The sequence below is a fragment of the Dromaius novaehollandiae genome, chromosome 7 (assembly GCF_036370855.1).
Source record: "Dromaius novaehollandiae isolate bDroNov1 chromosome 7, bDroNov1.hap1, whole genome shotgun sequence".
Taxonomy (NCBI): Eukaryota; Metazoa; Chordata; class Aves; order Casuariiformes; family Dromaiidae; genus Dromaius; species Dromaius novaehollandiae.
In genome coordinates this window covers 37,681,338-37,701,703 of record NC_088104.1, presented here as the reverse complement: position 1 = coordinate 37,701,703, position 20,366 = coordinate 37,681,338, and the positions used below count along the sequence as shown (strand labels likewise).

The 20,366-nt window shown below is 42.7% G+C and overlaps 1 protein-coding gene across 3 annotated transcripts in view; it reads right to left on the bottom strand.

Moving 5' to 3' along the window:
- The window catches only part of PLEKHM3 (pleckstrin homology domain containing M3), a 97,917-nt gene that overhangs the window by 17,391 nt on the left and 60,160 nt on the right, over positions 1-20,366 (bottom strand). For all 3 annotated transcript variants that reach the window (XR_010390040.1, XM_064515218.1, XM_064515220.1), the window contains exon 7: positions 3,402-3,559. Coding sequence is in view for 2 of the 3 variants with exons in the window: in XM_064515218.1 (XP_064371288.1) it covers positions 3,402-3,559 (158 nt within the window). In the remaining variant the exon portion in view is untranslated. The remainder of the gene's footprint in view (positions 1-3,401; positions 3,560-20,366) is intronic.

Here is a 20,366-nt window from a genome sequence, read left to right as displayed (position 1 = left end):
AGGAGGCAGATGCTCAGGTGTTTTAAGTTGCCAGAGCTCCAGCAAAAGCAGAGCTGTGACAGTTTACATTATTTGGCAATTTGCTCCTTGAAACGTGTAATTAACTCAGGAGGCTTTAAATGTAGTTCTCACAAAGACCTTCAGAAAGAGGCAGATATTGTGAAATTCAGAAAGAACCGTGATGAACTCTTACATAAACGAGGGAAAGCAGGAAAATGCAGAAAAGAGGAATCAAACAGATTGGAACAGGCACCCAAAAGGACGGGCTAATTTTTCAGATTTTCTTTAACTACTGAATTACAGCCTTCATTAAGCTTCATGCAGAATGGCTACCTCCCATGAAAAGCCACAGAAAGGAAATATCATTAGAAAGCTTCTGACTTGGAGAGCCCACCCCTATGCTCAAGTTGAGGCAGCAAGCTGTTGCGCTGCATTGTCGAACAGGCTGTACAGAGCCTGCCAAGCACAGCCCACAGACCCGCTAATTAAGTGACCTGATTGTGTTTGTTTTGGAACCGTTTGCCAACAAAGGAATGTGTCATGCTGATTAGGGAGAGGAGGGTATGTAATATACGTGTATTCAAACCCCGTGGAGTGCATAACCCAGGTATTCACTCTGTTTGCTCGAGGGCTGACAAAAATGACTCTTAAGCAAATAACCTGACCGAAGAGAAACTCCAGCCCTCAAGAAGGGCCCCCTTTTCTCTCAGATATATCTATCTAAACAAGAGCCCATCCTTCATAAATTCCAGCTGAAGCCTGCTCCAGAAACTGCTGGGAAAATTTTGGAGAGAAACAATCTCTTTGCCTCAAAGCTGACCTAGGAGACCACAAAGCTGGAAAGTTAACAGCCAGCTGAGAACCACCTTGGCATTGCGATGGCCACTCTGACAGCTGTCACTCTTCTCTCCAAAGAGCAACAAAGGTCAGAGGGGTAGCCAGAAAAACAAATGCCTACTCAACACACACACACACAGCAAAACACACTCACACACTTCACTTTTCAAACATTCAACATGAAAGCAAGAAGAAAAACCAGCTCTCAGCGTTCAGCTGCTGTTCTGTCAATTTAGCAGCTACTGCTGGGGTACTCTAAAGCCTAGGTAGCCTCGAGTATAAGATGTGAGTACCATGATGTAGATAGCAATTCAAAAAAAAACAGGATGGAAAAAGAGAACTGTAGTCAATTCTCACTACACACTATGGACTCAAAACAGTACAACTGAATCACAAATCTGAGCTGTGTTTACTCAGACATCTGTATTATGCTTAACTAACAAGCAAAGCCAAATATACATCATCAGAAATTTCAGGCATAACTGCAAGTCTTCATACTAACCTTTTGCGGCCTGCAATTGCATCTGCTTTAGTTTATTATGCACACCTACCTATTTCTAACTAGTTTCTTCACCTTATGTCTCTCACTGCAGTGGTAAGGGCACCTACCTCAGACACCTCTCCCACTTACGTAAGATGGAAACAAACACAAAAACCTCTCTACCTGTCCTTCTCCCCCACTGCTTTGCAGCTGACAGATTGCACAGTGAAACACAGAAGTTCCTCCGTTAGCAAGACTTGCCTTCAGTCTGAAGGTGGAGAAGAGCAAAAATATGGAACTGAAATAATCTTGTTAGCTTCACAGAGGTGCATATGCACACAAGTAGTAATGAGATGAGAAAACTAACAAGGAAGGGAAATGGAAAAAGCTGGGGATAAAAGCAAGGTTTAGTGATAAGGAGTACAAAAGGAGCAAACAGAATGACCTCTGACAAAAAAAAAAGAGAAATATTGGAGAACTTTTCATGCTGATTGTGTTTTAATTAAAACTGTTAACGAAGAGTGCTGTCTTTGGCATGACATCAACCACAATTTCACATTTGAGAGACTTGAACAAAAGTAATTTCTAGCTTCTAATTCACATAAAAACAGGAGATAGCAGTTTCTTTTGGCTTTTACTGAATGTTGACAAATGCTATTTGGTTCCAGAAGTTTTTAAACTCCATAATTGCAAGGTGTACCTGATCTCAAAAGGAGGACAGGGGAGTAACATGCACTCAGCAATGCTTTTGTGACCAAAAATCCCCCAGGCAAATCAAATACACAGATACTGCAGGTAAACTTGTCTTCCTAAATACTCTTATATGTTTTCATCAAGCTTTCAGGAATACTTTTAATTGCCTTATACAGTCTCAAAAGTAATCATGCTGTATTTCATCTTAGTCTCTCCCTTTTTAACTAAACCTACCTCCTCATGCACCCTAGATACATGTTTTTCTTGAAAGCCATTTAAAAAGCTCAGCTACACACCTTGTTTAACATATGTCCACTGCTTTGTCTCTGCATTTTTTGGAATGTGAATCTGGAGAAAGAATGCGCAAATAGTCTTTGAAAGTCACGTCAGGCTGAAAATCCCCAAACGGGAGGCCTTCATTAGTCCCAACTTAACATCTTTGCACATGCAAAGGAATCAGATTCTAAATGAAGCATTTTGAACAGGTTACTCCTGATTGTTTCCAAAGGTGGCACTCCAATTTTTTTTTTCTTCAACACAGCTAACTATTTGGAGAAAAAATTAAAAGGACTGAATCTGAAAAAGCCAGACGGGTACTCCTGCATGGGGAAATGCTCTGCTGTCACATATACCACCCTTTTGTTTCATGAAAAAAAATTAATTCCCTTTCTTCAAAATCCAAAACAATTAGTAGCACTTCTGTGTTGCCAAGCCTGCTCTGGTTTCCTGCATTTTGCATGGTTTTCCATGCAATTGCAATTAGATATAGTCTCCTTTACTTCTTGTCACTGATCTGTCATCAAGCATTTCATATAATGTTAAATAAATATTCTTTTCTTTTACTTAGGGCCTGGTGTATACCTATATTTATGTACCCACCCAAGAATAGCAGTCATTAAAAAAAAAAAACAACGAAACTTGCACACATACCCACAGAGGAGTGCGCACACAGAGAGCAGAGACTTAACTATACCATTCCATGGAAAAAACATTTCAGAACAGACGGTTATTACCCTATAACGTACAGTCCGAGTATCTCATGGGCCCAGTGACATCAGAGACCAGAAAGAAGTCTGTGATCACTCTAAGGATCCATCTGGCTTTGCAGGACACTTTGCAAACTCAGAAGAGCTTTGGATAAATCACACTGAGGTACTACTAGGGACCTTTCAGAGCATCTGTTCTGAGACTTACAGGGCTTTGGGAAATAGTTCTTCCCATCCATTTCCAAGCCTGCTCATGGTGGCCTTCCTGGGCCAGTAATCTAGAGCAGCTGTACAGAAACATGAATCTGTGGGATCCAGTCCCTAGTTATTTTAAAAGACATCACTAGGGCTGGAATCCGCAAGGATACTATGTGCGAGTCAAATGCATGAATGACATACAGTACCTCCTTGTAGACATGTCCTCAAAGGGGTAAAGGATTTCTCCATTGTTGCAAATCTCGCAGATGAAACCCTTTTGGCTACAAAGGCTGCAGCTGTACACATGAGAGGTGGCAAACTTGATCACCTTCCCCAAGAAAGGAGCCAGCTTTCCTTCAATAACCTGAAATGAGAAGACGACGACGTTGAATGAACTCATAAGATGACCAGAATTCCTTGAAAGACTGGATATTTATAAACGCAGAGATGCAGCTGGTTAAAATAACAGGAAAGTAATTTCCCAACAGTTATAGCTGTGTGAAATCACAAATAATAATAGTGGCCAATGAATTGGCAATGATCCACACGTAGAAAAAAACACTACTATCTGTCTCCATATAGCAATGACATACATGATCATTGTAAGCACAACAATGCATTCACATGTTAGGTCTCAGAGGAGTATATATGAAAAGAGTTTACGGCTTCCATATTATCACCTAACCAACAGCTACAGAGACTGCCTTACATTTATGAGTTTCATTTACTGTTAACTTTTATGCACAAATCACAGTTTTGTCTCTGCTTCCTTTCCTCATAAGCACAGTTATAGTCCACAAGCTATTTCTCATGAACAGACTCCTGGCTTTTCTACTTTAGTAAAGGTTGTGTTTCCCATTGATAAGCATTAAAATACATTATTTAGTCATTTATGTAATGAGGTGAATTCTCAGATAAACTCTGAAATAGTTACTAGTCTTTTCCTTCAGTGTCCAGCTCTCAAATCAAGAAGTCCCTCACGCCCCACTGCCAAACAATCGGGTTAGACCATTAGAAGTGATTAGCACTCCCTGTGTTGGCATGAAAAAAACTACATGTAGTATAGATTAAACTGCTAGCCACAACACTCCTCTAAATGTGTGACTCAGTGACAATGTCTCAATAAGGGGTACCATTCAGGCAAAATACTTTCCATTCAGATTAAACTTCCAGAGCCTTTAAGGAATGTTGCTGGTGTAGGGAATAATGAAGATGGAATAAGGCCCTAAGTGTATATTCTTCTCTGCCAGGCTTCCTGTGGTCTGAATGGCAGCCTGCCAGATTAGTGATAGAAATGTGTCACAGAATTTGATAGTGACCTCCTATATAAAGCAAAAAGAATGCAATAATTGCTGTTTGAAGGCTGTGCCCAGAAACCTAAGAGTGGGGAGATTTACACTTAAATGTGTGCCAGATTCAGGTCAGGCACCCCTTCCCCCAATCTAGAGTAGGCATAGGTTGAGGCAGAGAAGAACAAGAGAAATTGCAGAAGCACTCCTGCCCTGCGCGGAGCAGAAGGGAATAAATTTGCGTTGCAGGGTAACTTCTTCCCTATTAGCTGAGCTGGCCACTGTTAAAGCATACAAGTAGAAAAGGAGCTGCATAGGTAGCGTTGATGCTGATGGCATCAAGCGGCACGGGCTGATATGTGTCCCCTCTTTGCTTTGAGCTCTAGACTGCTAACAGCATCTGCAACAACAGGAAGCAGCAATGTTATTGCTAGTAGCACAGATAGGACATCTGCTCATGTTAGAGGAAAAATGACACTCCTATTGCATCCTGGTATCGGAAGATCCCCTTAAACCAGAATATAAACAATGCAGAGAGATCGCTGCATGAAACAGAAAAACGAAGGCACAGTTCAAGGCAGCGATACTACTAATCTTCTAACAGATGGTGAGACAATAGTTCAGCTCCCCTAGACTGGTTTTTCCTTTTCAGTTTAAAGGAAGAAATGTTTTGCTTTCAGACTCCAGAGTTTCAGAGGGTCATAAAGTCAAACAGTTGAGAGTAGGGAAAAGTCACAAAATCTAACAGCATTCAGGGAACAGGAGGAAAGAAATAGTGAAGCCACCCAGCCAGTGGCACTGCCAAGATCACCCCCGCAAAAAGCCATTTAGCACTAACAGATCATATATACGTACAAAGCTAATATATGAACCACAATACATACATATTTTCAAAGCATTTTCATGCTATACTGATCACCTCTAACACGCTATACAAGCTCAGCTCAAAATACCATACTGAAAATAGTGCCAGACAAACTCTAAGTCTGAACTAATGTCAGCAAGACTTGAGAGTTATCTCTCTGAATTAAAATTACATTTTATATAATGTAATATACAAAATTACCATATCCTATTACCATCCTAAGCACTAGAGAAGAATTTAAGTCTGTACGAGGCACAGAGGGTTTCCTATCCCAAAGAGCTCACAATCCAAGCAAGATAGATCAAGAGTAGGCAGCTGCCTGTGGGGAGCTAGCGTTATTCATCACAGTTTATTTATTTATTTGTATGGCTCATCATGGCACTGTAGTGGGTTGACTTGTACCTTTGGCCACTGCAGACATACAATGAAGATTATATCTTCAAAGAACCATGCATGCCAATTTTGCAATGTGAATTACAGGCCATTTTACTGTATTATAGGAGGAAGATAAAATGCAACATCAAACTGATGTTATCACTATTTTTAGCATCTGCAAATTTTGTGTCATTTTACTTCATCACAGACCTCAAGGCTGTGCGGAGGATATGACTCTTCCTTGAAGCCTTCTCTCATTCATGTTTATACCTAATAAAATTCTCATCTCCATTTACCTTGGCAAGCAAAAGAGATGATTTCTCATTGCTGTCCCCAAAGAGTTTCATGGTAATACTTCCACACTGAGTGCTTTATGGCTTTGGGAAAGGGAGCATAGGACATGTAATCAAAGGTGTCAGAACTTCTCCTATGACTAAGCACTCCCTCGTGACAGACAGAGGCCCGGGGTGGGTCAGTTCAGACATCCCAGAACCACAATGCCAGGGTCCCAGGATGTTCTCCGAGCTGATGTTGGAATCAGACCTTGAGTTTCATGAAAACGCAAGCGATTAAATAGAAATGTGTTGAGCAAATATAATACATTAACCAGATATCAGAGTAACCATGGAAAAGAAAAGACCTCAAGAGGCCATCTTGGCAGGGCCAGCTACATCTGTTACACTCACTCCTAAGCTTTAACCTGAACCTTTCCTGGGGACATTTCCATTTACAATAGAAGCTGAAATCTCATCTCCTCCTCCAGGGGCATCACAGGGGGTTTTCCTGATGGGTATCCAAGGAGTGATCAAGCTGGAGGGTCTCGGTGTGGAGGATAAAGGAGGCTACATAGGCTGTACCTGCACTGTGAGGAGTAGTGCATGCTCTGACCCCACTGATCTGTAAAGCCCAGCTCCTTCCACCCAGGCTGCTGGTGGATGTGCAGGCTTGGAGCTGAGCTCAGGCTGGCGGCTTGTGTTGGGGGTTATGCCCAATCCTTCCAGACATCAGGAATGAAAGGCTGAACCTACATGGAGGCACTCCCATGTCCAGACCAAATCCTGCATGCTCATGTCTAAACCGTGCAGGCAGCGGGTGAAATCACTGGGCTCGCCATAGCCCTTGCTGACATCTCCCAGGCTTTCTCCTAGCAGAGAGCCGGCCTGCTTCATCCAGAAATTGTTATCATTCGTGGAGGACTGGCTATCAGCCTGATTAATACAATCTCCTGTTGTGCTGAAGCATTCCAACACCCTAAACATTTATGCTAGGTGGTTGTTAAATTGTGATGAGGCTTCACTTTTGTTAGATGACATCACATTTACACGGGTATCCTCCCAGAGAACCTCTGAGAGACACATTTCTCAATAGAAAACCTGCTACAGAAGGGGACCAACCCAGTAAGCAGGGCAGAAATGGAGCATGGAGGAAACCCTTGGAAATTTAAAGAGAGCAGATAATGCTTTTAATGCTGGGTGTCAAACATGCTGCTCAAATCAGACCTGTGGACCTGCAGGAGTTAGGTGACATTCAGTTGTCCAGCTCCCAGGAGCATTCAAAATCACTTGTGTCATTGTAGTAAAAACACCAGTGCTCCCTGTATCCAGCTCTCAGGTGGAGGCTGAGACCTGAAGACTTTAACAGAGTGCAGAGAACAGCCACCAGCAGGCCCTTCTGGCAGTGTCAGCAGTGGGAAGGTCTCTTCTATCATATGCAGCAGGTCTGAAAAATACGTCCATTAGCCTAGATGCAGTTTTCTACATTCAATGAGCTTTCTTGCAAACCATCAGAAAATTACACGTTTTGTTAAAAAAAGGGGGGTGGGGAAGAGGAGGAGAAAACGTGCCTCAATTTGGTCTCTAAGACTGCAGCTATTATTCACATGTGGAGCAGGGAAATTGCAGTGTCATGTTCAAAACCTGCAGCCAGTAATGGCCTGCTGGGACTAGAAAGTAGTATATGCAATCCATCTCTTTTGGTTCTCTCTGGTCTGCCCATAATATTCTCACACCATGAAAAGAAAAGCACATTAAGAGAAATGGTAGAGGAGTATGTTTTTCCACATGCCTATTATCAACCCATCTAAATAATCAATCAAAGGCTTAAAAATAGCAAAATATTGCACTGCTGGGAAGGGCCCATGCACGTGAGTGACAGCTGTATTAAAAGGATCTCACCAAATAAGGAAACAAGTTGCACCTTAAGGAGCAGCAACAAGGAAGCATTTGTGTTGTATGTTGTATACATCCTCACCACAATAACACCTGTTCCCATTCGCATCTCCAAAATCCCACTGCAATATCCTTAGGTACCTCCCATATCCCCTGTTTGTCTGACATATTTAGAAAGAATCCAGATCTTCAAAACTACCTAATTCTCTTTAAACTAATGAAAACTAAATGTCCAAATCCTTTGATATCTGAGCTAGTAGGAATCAGCTGGCTGCACCAATGAAGTCCCCCACAACTGCAGGCAAACCTGTAAAGTCTACAAACTTTACACAATCTAGAGAGCATTAAGTCTAGAGAGACTGTGAAACTACACACTACAAGCTGCAGAACAGTCCACCCTGTTCCATAACAAATGTGGAAATTTAGCACAAAACTTACTAAATGAAGACTATGTCAAAGGAGTAGAGACCAAAGACATCACCATTGTCCTAAATCCTTGTAACGTAATACAGTCTCAACATACACCTGCAAAGGCTTAAAAATATTCCTGTCCCTAAAAGGAAAAAAGTTTAAACCAAATTAAAATTTTGCTGAGTTATGGCTGAGTTCGAATTCTCCTCTACCTACAGATGGTAACAATGGGAGGAAACCATTCCTGTTACAAGGCCCAAGGCAGGTCCTCTCTCTTGAGAGCCTCAGCACTCAGAATAAAATCACTGACCCTCTCTGTGGTTCTGGAAAGACACTTTTCTGTAAGCCGGCACAGAACATAAAGCCATGGCTTTGCATATTCCAGGTCCTAACTGCATCTCACTGTGTTAGGAATCGTATAAAAACACACACCCACATGCGCATACACAAAAGACAGGCCATGCCCTCAAAGAACTTGCAATTTAAACCAACAAAACACTGATCTAACCAACACCAATGCTTTTTGTACTACCTGCCCCATATCTCCCACCCTAAATGGGACAAACTCTTTGCTTTGGAGGAGCTCGGCTGCAGGCAGCGGGGCTGCAGTCCTTCCTCCCTTTGGTGTCATGGGGAGAGGAGCGCTAAGAGCCAGCAGGAGAAGGGACTGCCCGCTGCCCAGCCTCTTCCTCTCAGCTCGGAAAAGTTGAGATGCTGGAGAAGGCCTGGACAGCACTGGAAAGCAAGAGGGAAAGCAGACAACTGCATACACCATTGTGAGAAATTAAAGGGGGACACAGTATCTGATCAGAGGACAAAGGGTTGTTGGGAGCAAAAGGTTTAGGAACAATTGTTTTAGGTGTTAGGGAGCTTTTCAGCAAGTCAGAAATTTATGAATACAGGTTAATCAAGCTTTCTTCTCTCTTTATCTTTGTGCTATGTCCAGCTGGGAAGCAGTGTAAATCCAAAGAAACAATTAAGCTCCATATCAGCAGAGGGGGAGATATGGAAACTGCTGAACACTAGCAGACAAACCAATGCTAGCAACAGCTGCAAGAGCCTTGGATGGGGGGAGGCAAAATACACATGCACTGGGCTATGTTTTTCCTGATTCAGCAGGAAGGCAGAGAAGATGAAAGGCAGCAGGGGCTACTGTACAAGTCAAAATCCCTTTGGACACATCACATTAATATGATCATGAGGGCAATGTGCAATCAAAGTTTCACTACCTGTCAGGATGGCCGCTGGTGTTCTGGGGTTTTCGGATTCTTCTATCAGGAGACAAAATTCCCTTGCTCTGTCAAGTTGCATTTTCAGATACAAGTGTGCAGCCAACTACCTCCAGAGAGGAACTGCAAAGACCATGGCCTGCAGCATCCTCCACAGGCAGAGGAATACTCCTCGATAACCTACTAGGAGCAGAGCACAAGGAGGCAGCGCCCCAAACCTCCACAGACAACTTCCAGGAGCAGCAGAACTAGCCCAGGGTACTCTGACTGGTATCCTTGTCCCTTACCTTCATGACACACTCCTGAGCCCACAGCCCTATCCTGCATCAGAGCCAAAGGAGTCCTGTCCCACTCCAAATACATGCTGAGCTACAGCTCCATCCTGACCCCATCCCTAAGCACAACTCCGGCAGAAGTCCATCTCTGAAGACCCCCACACTTCCCTAACCTAACCTTGCCCCTAACCCTTCTCCCACCCTGCAGCACAGCACAGACAACCCAAAAAACAGCCCATTACACACAGCAGAGAGAAGTTAAGTCACTTGGTCTTCCTTTTTCAGCCAACAAAGACTCCTTGTATGAGAATATACTTACCAGCATGAGGGAGGGTTGCACAAACTAGTCCCATAGGAGAGCCATGTACTGAGCACGATGTATTATGTATATTTTTCATACCAAAAACTGAACTAGAAAAGCAGATGGCTGAAGTAACAATGGCAGAACTTCTCATCTCTGTTAAGATGTACTTCTAACCCACAGAGATGGTGATCTAAACTCACAGATTTAAGTGACTTTCTGTTTGGAAAACAGAACAAGACAAAAAAGACACGCAAAAAAACCCTATACAAAATTAGTTGTTAAGAGTTTCACTCAGTCCCTAAGTGACAGTTGTTCAAATCAGAATAATCAGCTGCCTCCGACTGGAAGTCACAGGAAAGCAAACATTGATTAGACAAGGTAAGGACAGAATTCCCCTCCAGACTCAGACCATTTCATTCTCAAAGAGATAAAACTATGAGGGTTTTAGGAAGAACTATAGGTAAGAATAAAACAAACAAGCAAACAAACAAAAAACAAAAAGAAGAACGAGTCAGTTGTAACCCTCCATTGCTTTAAGTAATGCCACCATACTCTTCTGTCCACCTACTAGCTGAGAACCACAGAAATACCCAGCCCTTGCATCATGGCTATATACACCAACACTCTGAAATCTATCAGATGTGAGATGAACTTTCTGGACAGGACAGAAAAAAAAAAGTACAGTTTTCAGACATTTCTCATGTGTTTTTTTTGAGTGGCAGGGTTCCTGTCAGCAATGCTAGCTAAGAAGTAACAGGTAAGGAGGCAAGCCTCTGTCCCTGCAGGACTCTGTATGTTCTCAATTTGTGTGAGGATCATCAAATCTCTTACCATGTCTGTGCATTTTTACCAACTTCTAAAAGTGCAGGAAATGTTTATTTTGCATGGAGATCATAAATACCTTTGATGACCCACATTAGGGCTGTTGAAGACCTGTGGCAAATGCTATACAGTTTTCAGTGCTTTTAGACATACCGTTCTGCTCGGTGTGAGGAACTGCCAAGGTTAAGAAGTACAAATTCTGAAAAAGTGTCACAGTAGGTTAGACCACATCAAGGGTTTATGTTTCTGGATTAAAACAATGGTTTAAATGTGTTGGTGTGAATGATTTCCAACACTTGCTAATGAAAGTGAAATTGGAGAGGGACGGAGAGAGGAGAGGACAGGGGGAAAGCCTGGTTATCATCCTCCTAATAGAGTAGCTGCTGCTACTGCTGTGCTTAACAGCCCCACCACCAGGGTTAAGTATTCCAGGTAAAGAGGTGAAAATACTGTAAAACTCAGGTACTTATCACTGCCACTGCAAGACAAGCAAAATTTGCCCAATGACTTTGTGACTCCACCCTTGTAAATCAGCTTGTTAATCATTATTGTCATAGAGGTGATAAAGGCTGTTTTATAAGCCAGCACTGAAGTAGTAACATTAACTTATGTAGGGGCTGGTGTATTTCTCTGCAGATAACATTTATTTGAAGGCACGCTCTTTAAAGACACAGGTTTGCCTCGTAACCTTCTGCTGCGGTGCTAAACAATCTGCTCCACTTATTCCTCCAGTGTGATTTACATGTCAGACACGAGTGATGCCTGGAGAGGATGGGTTAAGTGAAATCCCTAAAACACCTTGAACTACAGGTTCAAATCTCAACTGGATTGTCCTGGCCTCTCCTCCTGACAGAATAAAATTTATGATTATTTCTCAAGGCCAGACACACACTTGGCTCTGTCTGAGACACAGACAGAATTTGCCAGGAGGCACTTACGCAATGCAAGAGAGACATGAAAAGGCCAAGAGGCACTGAGAAAATAAAAGGGGTGGTGAACATGAAGCTCATTCACCATCTCCAATTACACAAATGGAAGGGATGGAAAGTCCTTTAATTATTGGGGTTAGTGTCACAAGCATGCCTGGAAGAAGGAAAGTATCTGAAGGAGCAGTCAACAATAGCACACAGCTTTCCACCATCCTCTACAGTCAGTTTCTGCTCTTCCTGGTCACTTTCTTTTTACCTCTTCAGAAGCAACTAATCCGAATCAAGCCTTTTGCTAACGAGCTCAGAGCTAAGCCCCAGCTTTGCCTAGACATTACAGCACCAAAGAGAATATGCTGCTTAGAACGAAAAAGACAATAAAATCTCCTGAACAGATCACCTTGGCTTCATCACTCTGCCCACTATCCTCCAAATGCAGCAGTGGGGGAGGACTAAACATCTGGTAATCTTTCTTCACCTCCATGACAGTCAAGAGGTAAGCTATCGAAGGAACTACCAATGATATCATAACAAAATAGGGCTGGAAGAACCACCTCAAGATATCTCCACTTTATCCCTCATCCTATGGCACAGCCGACTGACAGATGATTTGCTTAAAAACTTCTCATCATGGAGGTTCCACAACTCCCTCAGTGCTCAAAACAGCTAGAAAGTTTTTCCTAATACCTATCTCAAATGACCCTTCTGCAATCTAATCTGTTTCCTGCTCTGTCTCCCATCCTTGTATTTTGCAATCTGTTTCAGAAAGCATTTCATGACACATGCTCTTCTCTGTCACAGGTGATCTCTGTCGCAAGCCTGGATCAGCAAGGGCAGATCTGGGAGCAGGAAGGATGCAATGGCGGCCTTACCTATTTGCTAACTGTAGAACAAGCAGGTTTTTAAGCAATTGTTAAGTGTAGATGTCAGGCATTAAAATACAAAGGATAAAATGGAATCTCCGCCCCACAATGGATTTCAGCATGGTCAGGATTTCTCCCATGAAAATATGGACTTGGAGACTAGCATGCTACAGTACGTTTAGCTAATGCAAGCTACAGAGAAAAGAGAGGGAAAACATTCCCTGGCTGGGAAGTTCCTAGTCATTTACATCTAGGGAACAGACAATGCTCACAGACCGCTAACTTCCTTGAGGATTTTTTCCCTTCCGTTTGCCAGATTCTTAACACTGTGAATTCTTGTTATGAGTTCAATACACAATTAATCTTTAGCTCAGAGGAAAGGGAAATGGATGAAGGAAGGATGATCATGAGGCTAAAGCCCCAGGGAAGCAGATATCTAATCTCAGCTCTGCCCCAGCATTTATGCAATATACTGGTCTGGTCAGCTTTCCTTGCTCCATTTTGACTCCTAGTCATCTCTTTCGGATTGCCTGTCTTGTTTATTTAAATTGTAAGTGACTTAAGGGAAGAATGATTTCTTAATACTTGTGCATACACACACAAGGGCTCTTAGGGTGGTTAAGGTCGCTACGTGTTGCTGTAAAACAAATTGAAAAAGAACCCAGTAATAACTTTAGGAGAGCACAGCTCCCTCTCCCTACAGTTCCCTCAAACACAGCCTGTGTTTGAGCTGAACCCAGCATGGGCCAGCTGCCTCCAGCCACCCGGGAGGAATGAGAAGGCATCACACCAGTAAGAAAAGTCTGAAGATCTAGCTTAAGAGAGGAAGTGTGTGAGGTACAGCAAGTGATTTGACATTACTAGAGACAACCTTTCATGTCTTACCAGAATTCATTCCTGGATGGGGAGAAGAAATGTGGTGTTGTGGGTGTGGGCTGACCCAGGCTGACTGCAAAAACCCACCTTTCATCGCTGCAGCCCCTACCTTTGCCATGCTATGGGCCACGCTCTCCCAGCTGCTGACAGTAAAGGAGATACCACCCCACGCTCCCTCCTCTCGCCCTTCACAGTCCTTGCTGGTCCCCGAGTGCCCCAAGGCACTGTGGTACGGGCGGCAGCAGGGTGGAAGGGAGCGGGCGCGGGCCGGCACTGTTTGCCTGCTGCTGACAACAGCACTCTGCGCTGGTCTGACACACATGCCACCGTTTTGCCATTACTGGCCTTGACACACAATGTTACGTTGCGCAGCCACACATTGTGCTGTGTTAACTAATCACTCACACAAGGCAGAGAACATCCCAAACGGAAATGTGGCGATAAACACTGCAAAGAACAAAAAAAACCCAAATAAATCAAACCAAAGCAGAAATGAGTGAGAATTTGAATAAACAGAAGGCAATCTGCACTGGTAGCAGAGCCATTTGCTGTCTGCACTCCTTCCAAACCAGATCACTCTACATGTTGCTGAGAGATTCTGCATTAATGTGATATTGCACCCATGCAATCAGCCAGTATAACTCTGAGAGGCACTGAGGAGAGGAGGAAAAAGCAAAACAAGGTCAAGAGGAAATACGGCCCATCTGCTTCCCTGTCCTTACAAGCACATACAGGAGGGGGGCACAGGCAAAGATGGAGTTGTACATCGGTTAGGGGAGAGGAACAAAATGGATATGTAAAGAGTTTATCCTTCAGTCCAAGTGAATTTATAGCAGAACGCAGAGAGGATGACAAGGTCCCTCCAAGCCCTCCCCCACTCTGCTCAGGGAGAGCCTGAAAATTCAGCAGTTCTCTTTGCTCAAGCTGATACAAGTGTGAAGGAGGGGGAATTGTCTCCGTATAAACAACACGCCTCGCAACAACTTGTGCCAGCTCTGCAGGCAGCCCTGCAAAGATGGTCCAGCCCCACAGCTTCTGCCTTGCGTTCAGTGTTTCAATCCTCTTTCCTCCTTTTTCCTTCCCCCAAGGTTTCCAGGCAGCTACATGTCAGTTCTGTCACACCCTGAGTTCTAATTCCTCTAGATTCTCCTAATCTTGTCGCAGGGATGAGTTATAGTTTGTTTTAAGAAACAGGTATTCAAGCTAAGGTTAAAGGCTGTTTTAATCAAACAAGGCTGAAAGAGTACCAGGAATTTGGCTGGCAGGGAACAGAAAGCGCCTTCCTTGGCTTAAAAATATACATGAGTATATATACACACACAGGCAAACAGGCATTCATGCAGAGAGTGCATGCGTGCGTGCATGCGTATGTGTGGGTTTTTTTAAGAGTAAGCAGGCAATTGCATTCACAGATATTAACTTAGTTTACATGCCTACTCAATAAGACATTATTTCACGAGTGACATCAAAAAGCTTGTAATTTTTCTGCCTCACACAGGACTGGATGAATGCATTTCAAGGCAGTCTTCTGAAGGACTTTAGAACGAGAAAGCAATACATCAAGGAAATGGCTAGGGTTACGCTGAAAAAAACTCTAAGTACAACGTACATTTAAATTACTTTTCCCCTTTTCTTATCCAAGTAGGTAACCCTGAGACAGTATTTTATTTCTTTGGTAAATTTTATTGCTTGGGATTTTATTCCCTGGGACATGTCCGGCTGCCTCTCCTGAGCAGACAGCATTTTACGTGAAGTACAGCACTGAGGTTACAGCCCAATCCTTCATACTGTTAACCCTGTTTTTCAGTTCCTGGCCTTTCATTCTCCACAGCAAAAAAGAACAAAAGACACCTGGTTAGCACAAGGCATGAGAAAAGGGGTAGCTTATATTGCTACTGCCTCTTCTAGGGGCTGAAAAAATTCAAGATCTCTGGAGCTCTCAACTCAGAAGCTCTCACAACCCACTCACAGCACTGCTGGGTTGTTTTAGAGCAAGTTTCATTCTAGAAGGCAGGTCCTACTACACTTACCTCAAGTGGTCCACACTACATACTCACCTGGAAAAGTACCACATGTATTATCTAAGCCTTGTTGAAAACTTCGGTTTCAAGCAGAACAAAAACCAGTTCTGCTATTAAAAATATCTATTAATAATCTTGCTGTATCTCCACACTTCACCTCCAGATTTTGACACACCTAATTAAACTTGGATGAACTTGTCTTCCTGGCTGTCACCTGCCAAACTCTCCTGGCCTGCTCTCCCATCCACAAGCCTGTCCGACTCTGCCAGGCTCCCTGCCTGACCGCAAGCCATTTATGACTGCAACTCCTTTGCCCAGCAGAACTCCAGCAAAGAGGAGAAGCTAGTAAAATCTTTGCCTTTACTACTAATTGTAAGCTGAGCTGTCAGCAGTTTGGGGAATTACACACACACCTGGAACATCAGCTAACCTGAAGAGTTTCCCGTTCTGCTGAAAGGAGGCTCAGCGCTAGCAAACTCTAGGGAGTGACAGAAATGAATGACAGAAGAAGGTGCCACAGACACAGGAAGCTTTCTAGACCGCTTATTTGCTGTTTTGCCACCAGACATTTTAATTTTTATGGAAATACACATTGTGTAATTTTTCCCGTCCCATGATTATTTTCATATTCTTCTGCTAATACAGTTATCACAGTCATACTTCACAGGTCTCAAAGGAGGGGCATATAGACAGGTATTAATAGTACGCTCTTACGGTCCAAGATACTTCTGTCTATTCACATAGTTCAAGTTCATATAATTATCTATGTGCCTTACAATCTTTATTGTATTTGAATTGCACAACACATTCGCTAAAACACCAGCATCTAAGACTTGAGTCTGAGCTGGTCAGTCACACCTGGTCCCTTTCCCTTGCAATAGAGGGAAGCTGGTTGCTTCCATTCTAAAATACATTAAAATAGCTCAGATGGACTATCCCTCTGAAACGCTGTTTTCCCTCTGTTGACTTTAATCATGCCTAGGATGACTAGCTTAAACACACACATAATAAAGTGGGACCCACCTTACCTGAATCCCATTAGAAATGACTTGCCCTGTGTCTCAGAGAAAGCCTGCAACAGAGCTGCGAAGAGGGTCCACATTTCACGTGTCTTAAGGATGAGAACTGGACCAATGCACAGATGAACCTTACCAACGCATATGTTTCTCACCTCCCTGCATAACCACCTGTCTCTGTCTTCCTCCTACCAAACATTTAAGAGCAGGGGCCGTACCTGACACATCACTGAAAACAGTCCTCACTGTTTTAAACCAGCTCTTCTCTGAGCAATGTCTTCCAACTTGTGGTCAGTTGAACACTGGCAGTAACACCCTGCAGGACTTGCATCTCTGCCACACACGCTGGGGCACCTCTTGCTTGGGACGCTGGGGATGTTTATCAGTGTTTTCACCGCAGTGCTGAGCTGTGAACTGTGGCTGCTCTGGCACAGATGTGCCTGACATTTTGCTGCCCTTGCTGAGCGCCATACACTCCGGCAGAGGACTGGAGCAGACACATCTTCAGCCATCTCAGCAGGATTTCATAGCACTCACTGGCCTGCCAAAATCCTAATTCTGTATCTCACGTGCCACCTCCTGCCCCTCCAGCAAAATAAGGGCTTGTCTAAACTTAAAAGGATCTGCAGGTACAGCTACATAGGTAAACCTCTTTTGTAAACAGAAGTTATGCTTATACAGCTTAATTTGGTTCCCTGAATGAGACAAATGATCCCAGCAAAAACACTTTCTCATTGATATAACCGAGTTTGCACAAATGCTTTTATGTGTAAAGCCATAGCCATTAAGCATGGGATTCTCTGTCACACACGTATCCCAGTAACACTTCTAAAGTCAGACCAAATCTGTATTAGCAAAAAAACAGTTTTGCCAATATAGCCACATCTACACTTCTGGCTTTCACCAGCAAAGCCATGTGGGTTAGCTACCACATCCCATCAGCTTCCTGACAGACACTGCTGTAGTATCAAAATCTTGTAGCACAGACCTGGCCCACTATAAGCTAACAAACTGAGGTTTTTTAGAAGCCATGTTTCCCCTCCTTGCACAACACTGCGATGAGCTCACTTACATCCTCAATGAGAGCTAGTGTCACTGAAAATCCATCGAGAAAGGCCTCTCATTTCTGTCTCCTTTACACTTCAGTGCTGAAATGCAAAAGTAAAGAGAGCAGGAAGCTAGAAAGCCAATTATACTGCCAGCAGGGACTCTCATCAAATGAAGGTTATATGGTTTGCAAATTCTACTGGGGGGGCCTGTTTTTATGAGTGAATGAAAATATATTGCTGGACAAGGTCGTTAGGTAGTGTATTATAAATCTAAACTGAGCATTTCTCAATAATTGTGTAAGGACTGAGTGATCAGAGAGAGTTTTAATTCTGAAGAAAAAAAAAAGCAAAAAAAGTCTAAATACATTTCCATATCTCCTTGGAGTCTTTGTTATTGTTAGGGACTCATGTACCAACTAGTCTAAATGAACCCAAAGTTTTGCATGTGAAAGAATGCTAGAAAGAGCATCTCCGATCTCCTCCTCTGCCTCAGCCTAGGAAAATACAAGGGTCCCAAATTTGCCCCTGGAAGAGGAGGAAAGAGGAAAGTGAAACATGAGAAAAGAGCCTGCAGAAGTGAACTGGCCTTAATCATTTCCTTGTTCTTCTAAGGCTTTTTAATCCTGGTCTACCAGGCTCAAACTAGGCTCAACTTACACTTCACTGAAGTTTGTATTTCTTCCCCACATTTCTGTTAGGGAACATCATATTTGTAAAATTTTCAACAGAAACATCATGATTTTCGTATCAGAAATGCTTCTATTAGACCAATTGTTTATGAAAATCCTACCAGAGGCTGTAATCACTACTAGATATGTCAGAGGAAGATGAAATCATTGATCCATCAGTAGGAAAAATATCTTCATAATCTCATCCATAAGTAATGTGTCTATTCTGAAACCTTATAATCTCTTTATTTTATGTAGTGTAACTGTGGACATTCTTATTATGGATACTTAATCCTCTCAGAGATGATAAACTTCTGGCCTCAGCAATATTACTGTGGTGTTAAGTTCCTCACGCTCACTGTGTGTTCTGTAAAGAAGCATTTCCATTAATGAGCTTTATATGTACCTCATATTCACTGTATGACCCGTCTGCATTATTGTGAGAAGGGGCTCTCCTGTTCATCCTTCCTCTCCACTGTTCTTCACATTGTCCCTGATCTCTTCCCTAATGGTTTATCTACACATAGATAGCCAGGAGAGTTGATCTGAATTAAATGGATGTCTTAATCAAATGTTAATGGATTAGTTTATCTACAATGTTAAAATGGATGAATTACACTACATTATACCCCTGTATGGACACACATATTCAGAATTAAAATGGCCTTAATACAATTTAGCTTACTTTGCTTCCAAAGTAAATAGAGACAAGCCAAATGAAAGCCACTTAATTTTTGAACATCAATATTTACATAGGCGTTCAATGCAGTTCAGTCCATCATTTTAAATCCCCATATTTCATCACTTCAGAGAGAACTTTTCCTGAGTGTTCCTATGTAAACAAGTCTTCAAATCATCATATTTTTATATCTCCTATCACACTCCAGGCTTCCATCCTTGACCTCCAGTCATTTTTGCTGTTACATAATCTTTTTTTTTTTTTGCTGTATCCTTTGGGGATAGTGTAACCAGAATGAAAAAAATTCCATAAAGAAGAGTCTTTCTACAGTAAAGAACATCATTGTAATACTCTTTGTGCACTTGTATATCTTGTTATTTAACATAAAAACCAGGCAATATATAGTTACTCTGTGTGGATTAAGCACAAGAGTTTTGAGCTGGTCACAACAGCCCCTTCAAGCTTTTTGCTTGAAAAGATCCCGTTATGCTGGAATCTAGTGTAAGTAGCAAGAATTATTTTTCCTAAGAAAGGCAAGAGTCTGATCTGAGTCAGCTTCTGTCCAAATCAATGCAGTTTAAAAGCTGTTAATCTCACCAAAAAGAAAGCCCCTCGTCACATGAAACAAATGGATAATTTTGAACTCCAGATTGGATGAACTGTGTCTACCTGTCACAAAACCAGTGACACCTCTATTAGTCATATGAGCAGAGAACAGAGTTGGCACCACCGTGAGAGGTTTATGGTGAAGCTACCCTGGACTGTGACTGCACCATCAGGGACTGTACTGCATATAAATAGCAGGCATCATTTTCCCTAGTATACTATGTCTGCTAAAAACAGTCATTTCAGGAGGTCTTCCTCTTTAAAGCTTTAATTGATTGGAATGGCCCTGGATAAACTGGGTAACTGAGATACAGTGAAGTTTTAACAGAAGCCACACTGGTGACTCAGGCCAGGGTTGGCAAGGAACAACTGTAGCCAATGGGGCAGAACAGGCGAGCTGTCACACTTTTTGTTCCTGCTCCTTAAATCTGAATGCCTTAAATCTTGCCTGCAAATACCTCCAACGACAACAGCACAAGAAGAGGCTAAGAATACATACCCCACAGTAATGCCCACAGACGGATTTGCTGTAAACTCTGCTATAGTTACGGGGGCTGGGGCGTGCGGGGTGTGTGTGTGTGTGTGTGTGTACGCGCACACGTGCATGCACGTACAAAAAAAGACCATCACCAGCTGCCTCTCTGATGAAAGGTCAGGCACACATCTGCACTAGGAGCATCTGTTAATCAGCAAAGGCCTAGCAAAAGCATTACCTCACTGGGAGTTTGG